Source organism: Carya illinoinensis, chromosome 9 (assembly GCF_018687715.1).
Source record: "Carya illinoinensis cultivar Pawnee chromosome 9, C.illinoinensisPawnee_v1, whole genome shotgun sequence".
In the NCBI taxonomy this organism is placed as follows: Eukaryota; Viridiplantae; Streptophyta; class Magnoliopsida; order Fagales; family Juglandaceae; genus Carya; species Carya illinoinensis.
In genome coordinates, this window is record NC_056760.1 from 1,459,641 (window position 1) to 1,482,238 (window position 22,598).

General features: G+C 35.4%; 2 protein-coding genes across 4 annotated transcripts; one reads left to right on the plus strand and one right to left on the minus strand.

Annotated features, from left to right (window-relative positions):
• Positions 1-226: 226 nt before the first annotated feature.
• LOC122276344 (CAAX prenyl protease 2) lies at positions 227-6,512 on the minus strand. Of its 3 annotated transcripts, none has more exons than XM_043085985.1 (9): positions 6,149-6,511; positions 5,895-5,960; positions 5,519-5,731; positions 4,453-4,564; positions 3,133-3,204; positions 2,957-3,019; positions 2,007-2,084; positions 891-1,103; positions 227-660 (listed from the first exon to the last, which is right to left on the minus strand). In XM_043085985.1, exons 1-8 carry the CDS (start codon positions 6,350-6,352, stop codon positions 970-972), a joined length of 942 nt encoding a protein of 313 aa, XP_042941919.1. In that variant the 5' UTR covers positions 6,353-6,511; the 3' UTR covers positions 227-660; positions 891-969. The 3 variants fall into 3 exon arrangements, with proteins under 3 accessions (XP_042941919.1, XP_042941921.1, XP_042941920.1); XM_043085987.1 differs by having other exon boundaries at positions 5,901-5,960; positions 6,149-6,510; XM_043085986.1 differs by lacking the exon at positions 227-660 and having other exon boundaries at positions 674-1,103; positions 6,149-6,512.
• Positions 6,513-14,118: 7,606 nt separating this feature from the next.
• LOC122277743 (protein YIPF5 homolog) lies at positions 14,119-15,422 on the plus strand. Its single transcript, XM_043087843.1, has one exon. It carries the CDS (start codon positions 14,398-14,400, stop codon positions 15,157-15,159), a length of 762 nt encoding a protein of 253 aa, XP_042943777.1. The 5' UTR covers positions 14,119-14,397; the 3' UTR covers positions 15,160-15,422.
• Positions 15,423-22,598: the final 7,176 nt, after the last annotated feature.

The following is a 22,598-nucleotide window of genomic DNA, read 5'->3' on the forward strand; positions in this document are numbered from 1 at the left end:
TCCCAGATCAACCCAAATATAAATACCCCTGTAAATTTAAATACTCCTAATTTCCTAAATCACCAACCCTCTTCACCATCCCACCATTTAGGCATTTACACATTATACCAATTACTAAAATTGACATATAACTTATGCTAAAAAAAAATGACAAATAACATTTTTATCTAATTCTAAGCGTTAAAATGTATGAAAAATAAGCGAAATCAAATGATGCAATATAATCTAAAGATTCTAAACCATCGGATCTTATCAGAAGATGCACGATACAACTCTTTTAAAGTTTATAGTTGCTGTTCATAGTTTAAGATGCAAAGCACAAAACAGCCACTAGTTAAAAGATGAAATGTGCACTTCTCCCTAAAATCTTCTATGCTTCTCCAATTTATTCGGGACTAAAGAGGTAAAAAAATTTCTCTTCGACCTCAAAGAATGTGTATAAAATACGAGTAAAATCACTATTTTACAGATTGCGAGATATGAGAATGCTTTCAACCTTTCTTTCACATGTTTGTTAACTCTATTTTTGTAATAGCTCATGAAATGCATTCTCTCCAACCTCTACGAAGGAGCCATAATAAGAATCCTTGGAAATCTATATCGGAAACTGCCACTTTAGATCTAACTTCCCCGATTCATAGCGAAGTAAAGGTCAATTACCTGAAGGAGAGAATAAAAAAAGTATGATAGAATCAATAGAATCGTAATACTAATAAAATGTCAAGTGTAACACCTCATAACGCTGCTGACGTGATGATCATTGACAAGCCTACCACATCGGCTATAAAGGAAAAAGTAATTTGCTTGGGTGCCCGTCACATCAGCAGTATTAAGAAGTGTTAAACATATAACGTAGGGTAGGATTTTTTAATGAACAAGACAATACACACCACAAAGATTGCATCACTTTCGCTTTTCTTTTCCTTTTCTTCCTTAAAAACAAAAGCTACTTCGAAAAATGCCACAGAATCAGCTCCAAGAACAATATCCATGCCAACATTGGCAATTATTAGATCTATAATTATACAGATCTGGGCGTGTCATTGGAAAAAGAAGTGAGAGGAAGCCAACCATTCCTGCAACAAATGCTATGCTTACCATACCTGAACCGACCATGAAAAAAAAGTGAGCTTTCACAAAAGAAGCTTCTTGAAGATAATAAAATGAGCTATCAGGAACTTGACATTCAAAGTTCCAAGGATCTCACTATGAACAAGTTTAAATTTGTAACCATACATTATTACAAAGAGCAACTTAAATAGATGATTGTTAAAGACAGAACATAAATCTTGACCAACATTTAAAAGAGGCTGCAGATGATTAATATATCCAAAACTACAATAACTTATAAGTTTTCAAATTCATTCTTAACTTTGGGCAGAGCATTCAGAGGAATCGTCTGTTCATATTCATTTGCATGTACCAAGGACAAACAAATCTCAATAGACAATACAAAAGTAAAAGCAATTCATAGGAATCATTCGTTCATAGCTTTAAGCTTTGCCCATATTTTAGAAGGTTACTTATTTTTTCTTAATATCAAGTTTGAATGCAGTATTTTGGGGTAAGTTTTCAGTTCAAATGTACACAAACAAGAAATTACATTTTGAAGTAATAGGATTGCAATTCTTGTTAATTTAAACTCAGCAGCTAGTTAGAAAATTCTAACTATTTTCAAAATTTTCACCCAAACACAACCTAAGATCTAATTTCTCAACAATTGTAGTACATGCTTTTCCATAATGCTTTTGTACTTACTAAAAAAAAACTAGTGCTTTTGCACATGTAAGGAGAGATAAACCCTTCTCCGGCCTCCCTTATGAAGTATAAATTGTATAACCAACAACAAAGCAAGAGCACCAGATTCAAGAAAGGTCATAACTGCTTTATATGAAAGATAAATACCATTTTTTTCTTTTAAGAAAAGCATTAACCAATATTCTGAGTGTTGTTTTTATATGTTCAAATCATCTATGCTCGGTTCAAAGAAAAAATAACTGGCATACCATTCCTCCGTGAAAACAGCACTGGCAGTCCCATAAAATTGCAAAACATATGAGCAACTAAAGGAGCTATCAGATGTCCTGAAACAAGTTAAAGTATGCAGTGGTGAGGTAGAAAATTCAAATGAATATAGAGACTAACTAAGCCCTCAATACCCAAGAATGAACAGTTGTATCATGCAGCACGAGAATTAATATTAAAGAAATAAAGTGCAAATTTTAAAGCAACAAGATCCATCTTAATCGAATTGATATGAGTACTAAATGCAAAGATCAAGGGAGTTTACAGGTCAGTAATCTTTGAACAAGAACAACATGCATGCTTAGGCATCTAAATTAAATGCTTTCTGGTAAACGACAAATTTAGATAACTTGTGGAAACATGACTAAAATACTTTTGTTTTTATAAGTGGAAACATGGCTAAAATACTTAATAACAACCAGGTACAATCTATTTAGTAATCACGGTTACATAATTAGAGAAGGATGGGAGAGGAGAGAAGGGGGGGGGGGGGGGGGGGGTTGTTAAGCATTCTTACAGAGCCAACTTTGTCTTGGAGCTGCTTTTATTTAAACTCTACAAATCACTGTGATGAGAGTCTTAAGCCAGAGGTTATTCCATTTTCATTTTTAAGTTTTACAATTAAAACCTTAAAGAACTATCTACTACCACATTACCTACAATAAGAAAAACTGACTAATAGTGGGTTGCTATATGACTTTCATATAAATAAAATCGAGTGTAGAACTATGTAATATGCATGTCTGCATACACTAAAATTATTACCAAGAAAGTAATTTATTTGATCAACCAAGTGGCAGCATGGCTCAGCAAATTATAGTAAAGTACATTGAATCTTCTCTAAGACTTCTTGGAAGGCAGCAAACAGAGTTCAAAAAAATCTCCCATCACTCATATTAGTTATAAGATGCAGATGTGTCCAAATACTCACCAGTTCGAATGAAGAGGAAAGATGCATATGACCCAAATATTACCGTGTAGCCAAGCTGGAGTCCTGAAAACCACACGCTATACATATAACCAGTTGAAGAAATTGACATCTGATGGATGGCATATGTAAATTCTGTGACCCATGTGTTCCATGTAAAGAGTAAATCTTGTGCCTACCTACAACCATGGAAGTTTTGGCCCAGCTATAGTTTTGCTTGCTGTAGAACTCCATTAAATGGTTTAGATGTGCTGCAAAAAATGTTTACAAACAGTGAGTCTGAGTATGAACAATGATCAGGATGGATGTTTCAACCTTCGAGTGCTCAAATAACTCTTAAGCAATCCATCTCCTACCCTTTCATATTAGCAACTCCCAGTTTTTGCAAAACGCCAAGCAGTTCACTTACCAAAAGTTTTTTTCTTTTAATAAGTAAATGGTAGTATTAATAAGGATAGGCATAACCCAAGTACACAAGTTCACTTACCAGAAGTTTAAGTGATCCATCTCCTACCTTGCAATATTAGTAGCAACTCCCGGTTTTCTCATTCTTGAATTTGAAAGTAAAAGCACGCTAAAGTGCAAAGCACTGAGCAGTTCACTCACCAAAAGCGAAGCGCATTTATAGAAGTGTGCATGAAGTGAACTTTTATTTGCATTTTTTAGTGAGCTCAAAGGGCCTTTTGGGAAAAAAAAAAATTGTAAAATATCAATCCTGACTATTATTGTTCGTCTGGACAATTAAGTTAGATGAATTAGATGAGGAAGATGATGAGGGTTACAAATCTTTTTATGACAATGATGATGGTCCTATCCTTAATAATGAGGTTATTATATACTTAGAATTGTATTGTGTTGCTAATGTTAGCATAAAGTCAATACCTATAATTCTCGTCCTATTTTGGTCATTGCCTTTTGGTTATATTTTGAATCAAATATGCATTACATTTTAACAATGTCCATCAAATATCATGGTTGTGTATATTATGAATATTTCATATATATAAAAAATGTGCATTTTCAATGAGACGTATGCATGATGTGCTTTGCACCTAGCTCTAGGTAGCATTTGCACTTAAGTGTGCCTAGTGCTTTCACTAACATTGTTTCAAGAGTAATGTTACAAACTGCACTCCTATCCCACTTTCATCCCTCTATGTAAAATATGGCATGCTTATAAGCATCATTGAATTTTCCTTCAATTTTTAAAAAATAAATTCCAAAGATTGATGGGTTATGACACCTCATCAAAGTGGGATAGGAGTAGGACAAGGGTGTAGTTTGTAGAATTTTCCTTCTATCAAATGTGAATGTAAGTTTCAAACAATCGCCAATTAGTGCAGAAATAGATACTTTATTCCTAATGTCCATCTAACTCCTAAGACACAACAATGATTGTTATAAAAACATAGGGCGCCACAAAGCTCTACACACATAATGAGAATGCCACATAGTTATTTTAGTCAAACATTTAGAATATGTAAAACGTGTCAACTTACCCAAGCTGAAGAAAATTGGACAGAGATATATGACAGTGTATGGTTTAAATCCTCCACATAGAAGTAGAGGTATCATGCATGCTCTAAAAACCAGCTCCTCGGTAAGTGGTGCCTGTTCAGTAAAGCAGTGTAAGAAATCAAGATAATTGAAGATCTTTTTTAATTATAAATAACCAAAAAGGATTCAATAATGACATGACAATTGTTAATTAACTAGCAGTTATGATAAATTTGATAACGTAACTAAGCAAAGTAATCGTGCCGAATATTTTTTTTATTGGCATCAGGTGTCCAAGAACAAAGTCACTACTAATCTCGGGGGTGCACAGGCTCTCGATAAAGAGTTTCCTGCAAGTGAACCTCGGGTAATTCAAGAAGAAATTCCCTCAGTCTGATGACACCTAAAAATTGTTTGCACTCAAGAGGATTCGAGCCTTAGACCTAGAGGTAGCATACCACCAAGACCAAGGCTCTTACCACTTGAGCCAACCCCTAGAGGTCGAAGAAACTTGTTATATGGTATGCAATAAAGTAGGTACACAATTCAGAAGGCATATCGTTAAGGGATAAACATGTGTCTCTCTCTCCCCCTCTCTCACTCATGTTCCCATCTGATGGACACTAGCAATTTTCAAACTATATACTACACCCCATCCTACTCCCATCCCACTTTGTTTTCAAATGTTTATGAGTAGTGTCACATCAGAAGGTATAGTGTTTAGAACTTCTCTTTCCAAATTAGTTTTATTGTTTATGGTAGATCATGTTCATTTATCATTTTCAATATCTCAATTACAACTATAGATCATTGCATAAAACTTAAAAAACTGAGTTAAACTAACCACAACAAAATTACGCCAAGCCAGAACATTGGAAGTAACTGAAACTATCGACGCAATCAACTTTTGTACGATGATTTTGTCACATCAGAAGGTATAGTGTTTAGAACTTCTCTTTCCAAATTAGTTTTATTGTTTATGGTAGATCATGTTCATTTATCATTTTCAATATCTCAATTACAACTATAGATCATTGCATAAAACTTAAAAAACTGAGTTAAACTAACCACAACAAAATTACGCCAAGCCAGAACATTGGAAGTAACTGAAACTATCGACGCAATCAACTTTTGTACGATGATTTTGATACACTCAACGGAAACACCTTCATTGTGATGAACATTGTCCCTCCACGATTCCACCAATACCAGAGACTTGAGCACCAAAGATCCGGCATACATTAAAGAAGTCAAGAAAACAGGAAACACCACAGCTTGCCACTGATTCGTACACAAAATCGCAATTAAGCAATACAAATTAAGCAACCACTCATTCTTCTTACAAAATCAACATAAGCAGAATAAGGAGCTCATCGCTCACAATTTTAGTAAACATTTAAGAGGTAAACGAAACATCTACAAAATTTACGAGTTAGAATACGACACTGACAATATGATCCACTTGGATTCCGTAAACACCGAGTAGAACCGATGCCTCCTTCCTTCTTATCTGACAAAATTCAACATTAAGAAAAAATAATAATAAGCTTTAAGCAATTTTTGCCTTTCTGAAGCAAAACCTACTAAATGGAACACGGTATATGGTAGTCGCTACTTTCTCTTTGGCAATAATTACTAACGGACTTTCAGTGAACTCTCAAAGAAGTGAAAGTAGAGTGGTGAGGTGATGGAGCTTACGGGGAGGATGAGGGCGCAGATGAGGAGTGAAACAATTGAGGAGATAGCGGCACATACGAAGCGTCGGATCATGAAGATGTTGAATGAGGGAGGAGGTGGGAGGCGGAGGATCAAAGTAGGAGCGTAGAGAATCGCAACGTAGGACAAGGTCATGGCGGTACAGGCCACCACTGCCGTCCCCTTCGAAACGACCTCCTCTTCCATTCCTTTAGGCTTAAGCTTCTCCAAAACCTAGAGAGAGAGAAAAAAGCAGAGATTGCTTGAATACCGGGAGGAGCTGGACTTTTTTGCTTTACGGCTGTTCGATCACGGGCTTTGCTTGACCCATGGAGAACTGCTTGGAATCTCTCTCGGAATGACTCTAATGACCAGATAAACAACTGTCTTTATTTAAATTTAAAAAATAAAAATAAAAAATATATAAAATAAAAAAAAATAAAAAATAAAAAGAAGAAGAAGATGATGAAATATTATGTACAGTCACTTTAGTATATTTTTTGTGTATTTTATTGATATAATTAGTTATATTAATTTTTTAATATTCAATCAATCACATTATTAGAATACGCAAAAGTAATTGCACATAAAATAATTATTTTATGAAAGTATTTTTCATTTACAATGGAATTGTTAGTTAAAAAAAATTCTATGTATAGTCATTTTTATATATTGTTTTAAACACTCTAATAATGTAATTGGTTGAGTATTAAAAAAAATTGATGCAATCAATCATATCAGTGGAGTGCGTAGGAAATACACAAAATTGACTATATATAACATTATTCTATCATATTTTATTTATTTATTATTTTATTCTTCTTAAACTGATTAATTTATTTTTCTTATTATCTATATACCCAATGGCGGAGCCACGTTGGCCCCAGAAATTTGAAAAAAAATATATGTATGTTAATTTTTTATTTAATAAAATAATATTAATTTATCATGTATTAGCCTTTCTCTAAAAATTATTTTGACCCATTCATAAAATTTAATATGATATAAAAATAAAATAAATAAAATACATTTCATATAAAATAAAATACATATTTTTATTATAAATAAAATTTTAAAAAAATATTCCAACTATAATCAGTAATATTTCTAACCTCTTTCCATTGTCTATATTGAAAGAGAAATAGTTAAAATTTTTTATTTAGATTCAACACTTGATGATTTTATTTGTTTAATAGAACGCAAGTCACAATTTTAGATACTCTGTGTTTCTTTTGTTTAATATCTTTATATGAATGTATTTATATTATTTCAATGATATATTATTCTTGACATATCAAATACTTTTTTAATACATAAGTTCTATTAAACTTATTTTATTTTTATTGTAACTTTTCCTATCAGATTATTATATATCATAAAAAAAATTGTATAAAAGTTCTAGTTTTGTTTGGCCACCTAGAGTAAATTTATGGCTCCGCCATAGTATATACCACACATTTGGTAAAAATAAAAAAAAATAAAAAAATTATTTGTGATGTGAGGATGATGAATAGAATTTTTCATTAAAAAATTATTTACTCTATACAACATGCTATTTATATACAATTTATCCAAATCAACCCAAAACTATTACAAATGTGATAACTCGGTACAAACACAATAATTTTCGATCTTCCATCTAAAGAGTTGTCTCTCTCGTACTTTATCTCCCATTTTCCAGACTTCCAACTCGCGCGTGAGTACGTCACCCCACATCTTCCAAACTTTATTTTCTATTGTATGAATGTTCTCCTCTAATAAATAAAGTATATCTGTCCAAATGAAAAATTCACATTTTGCTTTTCTCGGCATATAGTAAGTTAACATGATAAGTTACTTTACCATATTATATTTTGGGCAGGTAAAAATTTTCCTTTTTCTTAATATGCGATGTTTTTAGTGGTGCTTTTGAACCATACTAACAAGTTGGTGTTTCCTTCACTAAATCATCAACTATAGACGATGATGATTGGGTTGATGCCATGAGTATTCTAAAAAACCAATCACAATCTCATATCACTAAAAAACCAATCAATAATGCAATGCATGTGTGGATGCAATGGAAATTACAAGTCACTGACTCAGAACATTAGAAAAGATGTCTGCAAATGCAATTGAACCTGCACGATGTCTGTATTCTTGTGTGAGTGCTCATGGGTTTCTCTATCTGATTGTGAATATCATTAGACTTAATGTGTCATAAGTGTATAAACAGAATTTTAAGTGTGAACCAATATAAAATGAATCCAATAACTATAACAAGTAAAAGTTTCCAATTGATCATTGTTAAAAAAAAAAAAAAAAAAACGTAGGAGTGTAAACCATTCTCCAACACAAAAGAATTGATCAAGTGCAATATAATGATTCTGTTAGGGTCGCTTAGCCTCATTTCAATTATGCTGGACCCCATCCCCACCCTGACCCCGCAATCTACCATGCCCTCAGATTTTACAACTTTATATCCAACAAGAATTTCAAGGTGTGCATCAGAACAATAGGGCTCTTTCACTTGCAAATACAAACAATAGAATAGATACTCCATAACAAATTGTACCACCAACACAGCGTGGACAAACACTACTAGTCCATGGTGTTGTAATTCATCTATCCTTACATCAGTAAAAATTCTCTAATTCCCCAAATGAACCTACACACGGAATCTCATTCAGAGATGCTCATAAAAAAACCGTGCACCACGGACCAAAGCAATTCGCATGCATTGCATCGCCAACACATTCGTCAAATCTACTCCGTATAGGAGACAAAGATCCTACATCGTTCAAAGCTCTCAGATACTAGAATAAATCAAATTCATTTGGTCCTTCAAGCATTTGAAATCCTTTATATATTGGTGCTTGAAGCAAGAATCGCACCACTCATTGCCTTTAGTATATATACATCAATGTACATAGACGATTAGCTTGACAGGGAATCTGCGTAAGGGATTCCATTTTTTTAGGGGGATTCCAAAATGTAACTCGGACTCACCATCATCATCAATCATGGGGTGATATGGTCTCTTGGGTTCAGTGATTTTCTGTCTCACAGGCTTATTTGCTTCAATATCCTCCAAATCAGCAGCATCCCAACTCACACGACCCCTGTTATCCAAATGGAACGAAATGCCAAGATATTAGTATATATTGTAATTTAAATTCATAATATACTAATATAGAGTAGTTAAAACTCAATAACAAAGAATTCATAATACTATACAGAAATCGAAGAGCACAAACCGAATATCCTACTGGAAAACGTAGAATTGCTTGGCCACTGAAAATTTTCAGATGAGAATTTTGAGTTTTAAGATTAAATATTAAAATATTATATTTTAATATTATTATTATTTTAGGATTTGAAAAAATTAAGAAAAAGTTGAATTGTTTATTATATTTTATATAAAAATTTAAAAAAATTGTAATGATGAGATGAAATTTTTTTATTTGAAATGAAATATTTCAATGACTAGACAATACCTAAAACTAGAAAATACAAACCCCAAAATAGATCTTGCACCTACAGTACCAATTAGTCTTATGGGCCATAGGCTATGGGCTGCTAAATCCAGATAACCATGGTAGTGCACTTTGGGATGTTGAGCTGACTTTCGAAGTAGAAAATGCAAAATTTTATTCTAATAAATTAAACAAAATTTGCAATAACACTTGTTCATGCTTCGCCTCTACAACTTCTAGACAGTCTATGGTTGTAAGGAAATAACTCTTCCACTTTGATCTCTTTATATTTTAAGACAAACCCAAATACACAGTCTCAGCCGCCAAAACCATGTATCGGGTAATCCACAAAACCTCTTAGTACATAATCGAAGCTGGATGTATTGAGTCTACAGCTCATACCAAGCCTGCCTTTCGGCCGCATCCTAACAAGTTATACAGTAGTTCTATACACAGTCGTCGATTATAAATGCCGTGCAATCAGGGCTGACATGGCAGCTACTATTTATTTAAAAAAAAAAAAAAAAAAAGCCATTTCACCGTCTTCTTACCCTTTCTTTGATTCTTCATTTTCTCTCCCAAGCTCTTACTCAACTACTTTATCATAGAACAGCCCTCGAAATGAGAAACAAAGCTTCAAAGAGTGGGTAAAGAGAGGGAAGATGGCCGATTCAGCTGAAAATTTGGTGGGTAAAAGCCTTTATTTCTTGTTCTCTTTTCTGGTTGAAGGTTAGTATCATTTGATTCTTGGAAACTCCAAAAAAAACTCCAAATAGAAAGTCACCAAGCTAGACGTAGAGTGAAAACCAACAACACAACCCAGATGCTCTCTCTATTTGCTTGGGTTTTGTAAGCTTGAGCTAATTAACTAGGGTTTGAGGGTAACAAAGTTGTAATGGATCCAATCACAACACATGGCCTTCCTCTCCCTCTGCCTTTTCTATCCAAAGATCTTCATCTAGACCCCCACCATCAATTCCAAAACCACCAACCCCAAAATTCGGAGGAGAAACAAAGCGGTAATGTTAGCTTAAACTGAGGAGAAACAGATTTTACACGCAGGGAAGGAGAACCATCATAGAGGAGTGGAAACAGATTTCGTACGAAGAAAGGAGAATCACCATAGAATAAAAGAGGAGGAAGAAGATAAAGGAAGTAAAGGTTAGGGTTGATTGAGAAGATCAGAGGATTCGCAAGGTAGATGGAGAAAATGGGAGGGGAGAAGAAAAGGCGGAGTGTTTGGGCCAAATGCTTTCAATAGAGTTGTGTTAATCGTTGATTGCTTAGCCGTGTTGATGGTGAAACACGATACGCACCGTTTCATTAAGTACATGTAGGACCCGACTACGCGGCGACTACACCTCCTGCTTGTAGTTAGCATTTTTCCAAGTTATAATTCTTTTCATGAAAATTTGTTTAATGATTTTCCAGAGTTTTCATAAATTTAGTTTTTTAAAATATTTTTCCTTTAAATAATGAGTATATGTAGCATCTATAGAATTTATATTGTAACATCTACTTCATTCCCATCATCATCTAAAATAATTCTAATCACTGAACACGCTCACTTCTAAAGATATAATAATAATCAACTTCTTAATTGATTATTATATCCAAAATTTTATTTCTAAAAGTGGCATTGTATATGTCATCTTAGGGATGTTAAATTGTGTTAACGGATCGTATTCGTGTCGTGTCAAGACATATATATTACAGTTAATGGATCAACCTGAACACGACCCGTTAAGGGTTTCGTGTCAAAATTTTAAATCATAACACGAATAATTAAGATAACAAATTGACATGACACGACCCGTTAGTAAATCATACAAAAAGGTTAGCACAACACGACATGACCCGTTTTAACTTGTTTATAATAATGGACAAGAAACAAGACTTGTTTGGACACGAACACGACTCATTTAGGCATGAAATACGACTCCTTTCAACTCCTTATTAATTAAAATTACAATATGACTAAAAAATATAAAACTAACTCTTAAAGAATAATATTAATATTTCTCATTTTTAACCTATAACAAAACTAATAATACAAACTACAATCTAAACTATAAAACTACAAAACCAAATCAAAATCCACAAAGTAGCAAAAAACACTAAAACCAAAATCTCAACAATACCAAATATTGGCATAATCTAAAATTACAATTCAAAAAATATAAACATAAACACATTATAAGCGGGGAGGCCTCGCCGTTAGGGCCGACGGGACCATGTGCAGTAGATAGTTCCGACGATCGAGCACGACCAGATCTGCGGTGCCCAATACGTTTTCAATATACTGGATCTCTCTCGGCACTCTCAAACCCACTCTCAAGAGGAGAGGATGCAGATCAGATCAACACTGGATCTCTCTCAACACTCTCGATCTACTGGAGTCAGTCTCTTCGTCTCCTTTGAACTCTTTTAACGCTTTTGCTTCAATGGAGTCAGTCTCTCTGATCTGCTCTAAATCCCTCTGCCCAGGTTCCTCCGTTTGTAAAGAAAGAATTGGAAAGCAATAACCATAGCAAAAAGGAAGATCTGCGCGAGTAGACAAGCCTGCAAAAACAAACTTTGCAAAAAGAAACCTGCAAAATGAAACTTATTCCAGTAGAAACCATTTCCGAAAAGAAACTTTTGTTGAGCTAAGACCAAAAAATAAAATAAAATAAAACTGGCTCTTTTCAATGGCGAGCTCCATGAGCATTTTCTCGTACAAGCCGGTCAGGATCTCCTTAGCATTTGGCACTATGTCAAGGTCCACGAACATCTTTCGACTTTTGTTATTGTATTTGTGCTGTCGACGGAGTTGGGTTTGAGAGAAGATGAAGTTTCTACTTTATAAGATGTGAATTTGTAAGGGTGAGAGCATGAGAGATGAATGCGGCGGACGTAGTCACTTTAGTGTTTTTTAGATTATAGGTTAAGGGTAAAAGTGTAATTTTAAATTTCTTAATGGATTATAACAGGTTGACTTGTTAGTAACCCGTTAAACAATCGTGTCTTAAGGGACGTCAACCCGTTAAGGTCAAATCCAAACTCTCTATTATCGTGTTGGATTAACGAGTCGTGTCACATATTGTCATCCCTAATACCATGCATGGCCGATACATGCACTATAATGCAAGTGTATAGTGCACCTGAGCACAATGGTGGAGACGTGCATGGTACTGTACACGATACTCCTAACGTGTGCAGTGCATTGTGCTAGTGGCTTAGGAAGTATATGTGCCTAGGCCCTTTTACGTGAATAGTACTCACCATGTACTCCTCCTTTTGCATGGTGCATCCAAAGTGTACTGAGTGCAATAGCGAGGAGCTGGGGTTCCTGCTTGGGCGAGAAAAGATTTACTCGCTCATTCTTTGTACTAGTGTTTTTCATAAACATAAAAATTGAAAAACTAAGAACACTTATCTGGAAGGATGTTATCTGCTCGTCTGGTAATTATTTAGTGTGTTGGAAAATTGTCCTTCTCCCACCTCCAGTGTAGAGATTAAATCAGATCCCGCAGACGACGCCAACTGTTAATGTCTAAAAAACATATAACAGGTTAGAAGGGGAAAAAGAATCATTTCTGGCCAACTATGAATATTTGGATCTTGATCAGTATGGTTTGGAGTCCTTGGCAGTGGTCTGGCGTGACTATACAATGTCGCTGCGTACATTCATAGTAGCGAAAGAAAAATAAGTATAGAGAAAGTAAAGAGAGATAAACACATAGATTTACGTAGTAATTATGTTGCCTGCGTCCATAGAGCGTTTGGGAAAGAAAAATCTACTATAATATATTTATTCACATTCTCTCATAGTTTTTTATTTTTCATTGTATAATATAGATATTGAATATATTTATTAAAAAAACTTCTCACTGGATCTTCTCTCCGAGAGATTGAAGAAACTGAAGAAGAAGTCAAATTCTCCAAGTCGTCAGGCCGATTGTTTTTTTATGTGACCCTCTTTTCGCATGCATCTCGATAGTGGTGAGAAACGTCCATTTTGCATGTCTGACATCTTCCTACTCTCTTCGCTGTTTTCCTTCCATTTTCGCTCTGTTCTCTTGCTGCCTTGATTCCTTGTCCCCTCTTTGCACCATTCCCCTCTTTCTTTCTTTTGGCTCTTAATGATGGCCTTTACGGCTGGCTGGTCTTGGACCTTAATATTTTATCCCTTACACTCACTTTAAAAACAGATAGGATCCAAGCTTCTCTTACTTTCATGGTATATAGATAATTTGATACTACGTATTAGTGATACCTTGTATATATCGGGGTCATTGGTACATTACTCATTCCGGGTAGTATTGGTACACGAAAAAATGGCATGGAGATTTCACTATTTTCCATCCAAACATTGAAAAGAAATTATGTAACGGAAGAAAGAAATTTTTTTAGCTATTCACCACAAAACCTTAAAAAAAAGGCGATTATTCTTACTCGACCCAAGAGACGCGTTCCTCTCGTTTAAGGTAGGTAATTCTCATTTCCTTTCGAGGGCGAGAAGGTCATATCGTGACATAGGAAACGTCACCACCCTATCACTACGCGCTCTTGCACTTCAGGACTCTGATACTCTCATCTCCTTTTGTTGGCAAGGATGTCGAAAGTGCCCTCGCTCACTTACTTGGGCAGAACGACACGCAACACTCGCATCGCTGCGTCCTCCTCCTCCCATTGCTCGTAATATATCTTCGGACCTCTGCGATTCATTCACTATTCTCGTCTTCTTTTATTCCCAATCCAAAAAAAAACTATTTCTGTCTGAAGCTCTTTTAAAAGCCTATCCAATTCTGAATAATGAAGAAGGAATTCGCGGTGCCGCCGGTGGTGTTCCCTTCCGGCGGAAACCCCGCGGCCGGAAGCGGTGTCCAGCAACGGAGAGTTGCGGCGGCGCCATTTCAGCCTCTACGACCTTCGGGATCCAGCATCCCCTTCATGTCTTTCGACATCGGGTCCGCAACGGCCTCCACCTCCTCCGCCTCGATCTACGGTGGGCCTATTGGCGGCGGAGGCGGCGCACCCGGAGGCGGGGGCTTTGAGGACGAGGAGCCGTTGCTAGACGAGCTCGGGATCCACCCAGACCAAATCTGGAAGAAAACTAAGTCGATACTCAACCCGTTCCGGGTTAACCCGGCCGTTCACAAGGACTCGGACCTGTCCGGACCGATTCTTCTCTACATGTTCCTCTGCCTCTTCCAGCTACTCGCCGGGAAGATCCAGTTTGGCGTCATACTAGGCTGGATCGTCGTCTCCTCCATCTTCCTCTACGTGGTGTTCAACATGCTGGCCGGAAGGAATGGTAATCTCGATCTGCACACTTGTACGGGCGTGCTCGGCTACTGCATGCTTCCCTTGGTGATCTTCTCTGCGGTGTCGCTGTTCGTGCCGCAAGTTGGCGCGGTCCGGTTCGCTATCGCCGCGGTCTTCGTGTTCTGGGCGACGAGGGTCTGCACGGGTCTCATGGTCGCGCTCGCCGACGGCGGCGACGAACACCGAGGACTGATAGCGTATGCGTGTTTATTGATTTACACTCTGTTCTCGCTGCTTGTTATATTCTAGTGAGACATGGTGTCCGGTGATTGGAAATTGGAAATTTTGGTTTAATAGAACACGTGTTCTTTGTAGATGTTCTTTTTTGCCTATCATCCACATGAATCTAAATGCTATAATTAGAATGTATTTTATGTCGTAGAAAATGGAGATGGTACTTGTAAATAATTTGTCTGAGGTTTTTAGGTATTTATTTTTTGGTGTGTTATTGTCGAATTTGTGAAGCAAATAGGTGTTTGTGGGCTTCGTTATGCTCTGCGGGGCTTCTTTCACATTGGTTCATTGTTTGGTATAATGTTGCATTTCTTAGGATCTTTCAAGGTTGTGAACACCTTTTATTTGGATCTGTTTGCTTGATTAGGTTTTTGGCCCTTTATCCGATTATCCTTTTGGTTCTCTAAAATTCTGTGGCTGGTGTGTTCTCTGGCAGAAACATCAGCTTTACTGAAAGCATTTCAATGGTAGTGAACAAATGTGGCTATTCAGAGACCTTTATGTTTCCAGCTGCCAATAATCCATTAAGCTTTTAACTTACATCTCACGATCTTTCATTGATGATGGGGGAACCACCCCATGGTAGAGCCCTTAGGACTCACCCATGGAACCTAAACCCCCGGGGAGACTAGCACAGCAACCCACCGCCATGGCCTCCCACTTAAATCACAGTTTGATCCCAGGGGCAATCGAACCTGTGACATGGGGCTCTTGCATACAAGTTTGCCCTTACCACTTGGGCTACTCATTTGGGTTCATGCAGTTTGATCCTAAGGGAAGTTGAACCTGTGACGTCTCATGATCTTATTTTGTGAATGCTGAAAGCTAAACGAACACTTAAAAGCTACAAAAATGGTGAGAGTTGCATTTGAAAATTCACATTGAGGGAGGATTATGAGCACCAAACTCAGTGTAATTGATAACAAAGTGTTCGCATTTGACTACCTTTCTGCAACTACAGGTTTGATTTCAGTGCATGGCTTAATTGAAACAAATCGCTAGAGGTTGTTTGGGCGTACTTGTATAATTTACTCTGTACCTTTGTTGTGCATTATATCCTTGGATTCATGGTGTGAGTTGAACATCAATCTAATGATTCCTTTGGCGTATTAAGGGGTTTGGAATGGGCTTGCTCTTGTTCCTACTAAAATAGTAGAATGACTTTGCAAATATCGTGATTGAGTACTCTATCCAAAAGAACATCCTTCTTGAGTGTGCGTCTAATTTAAATGTGGCTATCTGGGGAGTGGTAGATGCCTCGGCCTTCCCATCACAAATTGACCTGTACATATTAATCATTTTAGGAAAGTTGTCAGCTTAACTTGGAAAAATTGATTTTTCATTTTGACAAGTCCTTTTGCATCCCATGGTTGATAAATATAGCAAATGAGCGGGAGATGCGCCTGCCTTCTCTTTGCACATCAGCCTGTTCTTGTAGTCATTCTCAGAAAATTTTCATGTGTTAGGACCTGTCAGTTTAACTTGGCAAAGAGGATTCATTTCAATGTGTTTTTTAATCTCTTGTTCAATTAAGATGGTAAAAGCTTTTTTGTTTTTCATAAGTAAGAATGAAATAGAATAAATCAAAACCAGGCAAATTTATTTTTTGAAGCAGTTGTTTGTTATGGCAGCCTCCCCACCTTGATGGTTGGGGAATGCAATCAATTCCAATTAGCCAGCTCAAAGTTCTAGCATTTAAGCCTAGAACTTGGAGGAAAGCCCCCTTCTGATTAGAGCAGCGTGGTTTATGCTTTGTTTTTGTTTTTTGTTTTCCTGGGATTCAAAACGACAATTTATATGTTATACAGACTGGGTTTGCCGAGTGCAGTGAAGTTTAATCACAAGTCAAATCATGTATCTGTATATTGGTGTTTTCGATGTGTTGTAAAACTCATCATTACAACTTTTTTAAATTTCCATACAAAATATAATAAACAATTTAATTTTTTCAAATTCCAATACAAAATTAATATTAAAATATTATATTATAACAATATTTTATTCATTACTATTTAAAACATTTCATCTGTGTAATCAAACAGAGCCTTAAGGGACATGAAAATTGTTTTAGCATATCCTTATTTGAATCTGTATGTGGTGTTTCTTTTAAACTGTATCAGTAACTCATGAGTGATTATGGATATATGGTCTTGGTAGACAAGAATGCCTATGGTTCAAGTAATTGTTACTGTGTTGCAATGATGCTGTGTTAGTTTTTCTAGAGTATATCTGGTAGATTGTGCTCAGATTATTTTCAAGTGCAAGGAGATGTCAGTCTAGAATTTTAAAACTCGCCTTTATAATTGTCTGCAATTGTGTTTTATTACTACTTAAGTAGAGGCACTAAGGGGCTTTTCCTCTGGTATGTTTGGACGCATTGTTGTCTGTGACAATAATCTCTTAACAAGCCATGGATTCTGCAGTGTTCTGCATTTCCTAGTTTTAAGTTGTAGGAGAAACGTCATCTCCTAGGTGCAGATTTCTCGTTAGCTTTTATGTGCAGTAAAGATTTTTTGTTTTGTTTTGTGAGGATTCTGTTCAAAATTTATTCTGGAACATCATTTCCATTGGTGGTTTTTAAAATGAATTATCATATTTGATATATGATAAGAAGGTTAGAGATGATACGCTTTGAATATTGAGTCCTTTCTTGAACAAATCTTAGGTAAGGGTGTATGATGTCTGTTAATACCCTAACCTTGATGTCTGTTTAAAATTGTGTTCAAGGTTGACTTCTAACCCCCTGAATCAGGATGATGTTATACTGTGTTATCTATCTGCTTGGAGGAGGAGTCCTGTTTTTGGAATTGTTGGCCGGGACTCAAACTACCATCGCTCGATTATTTATTTAGTCGAGAATATGTGCAAAATCCTGAGTTTTTGTTGAGGTAGTTGGGTCTACTTCTTTCGACTTTGTTCGATGGTTTTGGTTGATGTGAATCAACAGCTTCACTTATGGTTGAGGTAGTCTCTTATTATGTGCTTCTTCTTCTATACTTTGAAAGGGCTCCCACTGTTCTATTGTCATCGACCAATTGGAACTATACAGTAGATGGTAGATTACTATTTGCAATAGCAGGAAATATTGTATTCTCCTTTTTTGGGTTTTTTCCCCCCTCCCCCACTACGAGCCCTCTTGGTAAATTCCGCCGCAGCAAGGATTGGGTGGTACTGGGAAAATAATTACTCGATGAAACTTAATACCTGAAATTTGCTGGAATATTAACTTCAGGTCTGTGTATCGTCAGATTTCAAGGCAATTGAATTAGTAGTTATGATTCCGAGAACAACATTTGAATACCCTTTAATATACCACTATAGATTCACCAGATTGTATGTCAGCAATCAAAGATTCAGCAGATAGTAGGTTTCGAAGTTGGGGGTTGGTTGGTCAATAAAGGAGGAAAAACCACGGTTTATAGTTATCCAGAAATTTCAAAACGACCTTAATGCATTTGTTGTTTTTATTTATTTATTTGAAGGACCATAAAAATGAAAGTACATTAGGAGTAGGTGGAGAGTTCTCAATAAAGGAATAAACATTATAGTTAACAAAAGCAAATCGAGAAATAAATTAAGGTTATGTTTAGTTGTTGAAGTAAATTTATTTAAATTCATTTTAAATTAATTATTGATAGGATCTATTATTTTTTCAATTTTTTATAAAAAAAGTTAAGTTTATCTCAACATATTTCATACATTTCAATCTAAAAAGTTAAATCTATTTCGATCTAAAAAAGTTAAATTCATCTCAATTGTATCCACAAAATATCACTATTCATAACTCAATTCAATTCATCTCAACATCTAATTATAGTCTAAATAATTATAATTGAAGGAGGATTTGTGGCATTGAAAGTACACTAGAAACTATTTGGATTGAAAAACACTTTCATTTAATCTCATTTTTATAATTTTCTCAAATTTTCATATAAATATATTATAATTTTTTTTTAAATCTTAAAATAATAATAATATTATGATAATATTTTATTTAATTTTTAATTTTTATATAAAATCCTCTCATCTCATCCACTTCACTGTTTAAACAGCCTTTAAAATTATTCTTGTTAAGTGCACTAAGCTATATATGCGTGGTAGCCACATATGGGATGATTGAGGTGGCCATTAAGCGGGGAATCTTTTAATGATGGGACAAGTATAACAGCTGGCGTTTCAATACGTTGGATTTATACTCCAATAGCACGAAGAAAAAGGAGAAATGTTATGACTCACGAGGAAGAAAAGGAGAGAGGAGGAATAAACTAGAGAGGATTGGAATTGTGAAAAGGAGAGTCTCTCATTTTGTCCTTAGAAAAAAAAAAGGAGATCCTTCTCCACTCCTCTCAACACAACAACTTTAGCGCACGTTATGGTGCTTGTAGATTTTTCTTCAACCTACTCTTTCAATAGTCTTTTCCTTGATTAGAAGTATACCTTACCTTTTTTTTCCCCCCTCCCTGAAGAGAAGTTATTTACCGCAAAATACAGGATTATATTTTTCTTTTTAATGAAGAGTTTTAGAAGAACAGTTGAAAACGAAAGAAGACAAGGACGGGCATTATGTCAGCAACACGTTAGATGGAAGTAAGAGGAGCTGCTATGATGCCATTTTGGAGACCAACCTCCAAATCCTCTTTACAGTTATAGATTTGTTGAAGGGCGTTTTACTTACCACCTTCCCACTACCCAACCACCAATAAACTTGGGACATATATACGAGACCACATAACTTTTAATGCAACCCCACAAACGTAGCTAGCACCATCATGGCGTCCCTTGTGGAAGATCCTTCAGAACATGATGATCTTTCTCTCAAAGGTTTAGCAGACATGGAGGACGAAGACCTTTTCGAGATCAATCTCGAGGCCGTTAACAGCATCCCTCCTCCACATTACTGGGACAGCTATTTCACGGCGACCGGAAATGCACTTCTGGCCAATTGTCTGCTGCCCATATCCGACGTCTCTGGGGCTATTCCGATTCTACCCAAAGATGTTTCCGGCGCTTTTCCGACCGTATCAAAATCATGCGAATCGTTGTTGGCAGGGTCGGACATGTTTGTTACGATTGCGGAGCCGATGCCCCTTGGTGAACTTCTCAGGTTGCCATTCTTGGGGGCTTTTGGGGTACCTCGGAGAGTCAAATAAAAGCTTAGTGCAAATTCATCAATCAATGTGGTGGGCTCTTTTTCTTTTTTGTGTGAGGTCTAGTGAGCCATCAACAGGAAAGGAAGATTAGCCCCTTTTGCTGTAATAATCATGTTGTTGTATACGAAATTCAAAGGTTCCACGAACTCAATTTTAGTGTTAAATGTCATAGCTTGTTTTACCTTTACATTCGTTTTTTTTTTTTTTTTGCCTTGTCCTAAATTATTTTCCCGGCTTTTAGTAGCAAGGGGCTGGGAATGGGGCAGACAATTTTGAACAAGTTGGACTTGAGTTTGGACTGGGCTTGCGCTTGCAAATCAAGCTGCACCAAAAGTTCTTGAATTGGGGTTGCAGCAAGGTTTGTGGCCGAAGTATAGGTGTTCGATATTAATTACCCATTACAATGTTGGTTGGAAAGGATACAAATTTGGAAAATTCTTCTTATCATCCTCACACTTCACACACCACACTTATTTTAATTTTTTTTTATTTTTTTTATAATAAATATGTAGTGTGTAGATGATAAATAGAATAATTTAATTAGTTTAATAAGAATAAAATGAAATAAAAAATAAAAAAATAAAAAATATTATTTTAATATATAAAGTGTGTGGTGTGGGATGATGTGTAGCATTTCCCTACAAATTTTGGGTAGCTAGGTTTTGGGGTGTAAATTAGTCCGGGAAAAATGATTAATTTTTTTTTTCAAATAAATCAATTAAAAAATTTATTTAAATTATTAAATTAAAATTAAGTAAATTATTAATGTAGAGTATGTAATTCACTCATTAAAAAAATATTTTATATGGTTAATGATAATAAATTAAATAAAAATTAAATCATTAACTTATATAATTACTATATAAAAATAATGTATTAAATTATTAAAAATATATTAAAGTATATATATATAGGATCAGTCCATTCGGTCTAGTCCGATTCAAAATTTGTAGACTTCGAGACCGATTGGACCGAACCGAATATCAATCAGTCCACACATTTTGATTCCAAAACCGACCAGTCCCAACTTTGGTCTAGGCAGTTTATTCGGTCCTAACCGATTGGCTTGCAGCCCTAGCTAGGTAAGTGAAAATGATACTATATTTTTTTAGTTTTTCAATTTGATTGTTTATGTATTTTATTTTATTTTTTAATTTTTTTATTTAATAGTTAAGGAAATGATTATTATAATATTAATTTTTTAAAAATTACTTAAACATATTTAAAAAATAATTTTTAAAAAAGTACAATTTATACTTTGGGTACATCAAGTCTATCTAGGTCTTATAGAGTGTAGGGTCTATGGTATGTGAAACTGAAACTGTAGGTCCTTACCTATTAGTGGTGGTACAAATAAAGCCAAATAGCAGTGTCATATATACTCAGATATAAGGTACATATTATTATGCCTCCTCCTCGATGGCAGAGTACTTCAAATTCATTTTATTTTATCTCCTTTCTCTCAGCCTGTTCCTTACAAAAAAAGATGCATGCATGGGAAGTAAATTTCTCCTTGGAATGAGTAGGCAGCCTAATGACTCTCGATCAGTTGTTCATGATGAGAATCGAGAACAAATGCGAAAGCAGAAAGAAAGAAACAAAAAGAGAAAAGAGATGAGAGAGGAGAGAAAAGAGACTGGTACGTAGCCAGCCTCTTCTGAATACAGTAGGATTACTAGCCACTAGGGGTCATACAACAGAGGTAGATCAAGCATGCGTAGTGTGGGACGCTATAAACACACCCCCCACGCCCGCACCACACTTTAATATCTGATTCATCGGAACCCTTTTTGTCATTGTCATAGAAATGAAGGGCCTGCTCGAATTTCTCACCCCCACCATCATTATATTCGGAAGTTTTTTCAGCTCATTTATTCATTTTTTTTTTAATTTTTAAAAAAATTATACAGTCATGCTAGAGCCGCTGCTGGTGACCTCTGCTGGAGTCACCGTTAGGCTCCGGAATTTTTTTTTTAAATTTTTTTAATAATTTTAAAAATTTATAATAATTTTTTCTTAATTATTAAGAAAAAAAAAGCGGTGGCCTAAATATTATCCAAAATTATATATGTAAAATGAATAAAGAAAGATTTTACAGTACTGCAACATAAATAGTGGCTGATGCATAGAATAACCCTATTTAAAGAGCCAAGGTAGCATTATATATGTTGCTTTAATGAATGTTTTATAACAGAAAAAATGAAAGTTACAATAGTAGATATATAAATATCACATAATTATTTTAAAGTTTGTTGGACATGGACTTTTGGGGTCTTTTATCTATTTAACACCTACACTAATATA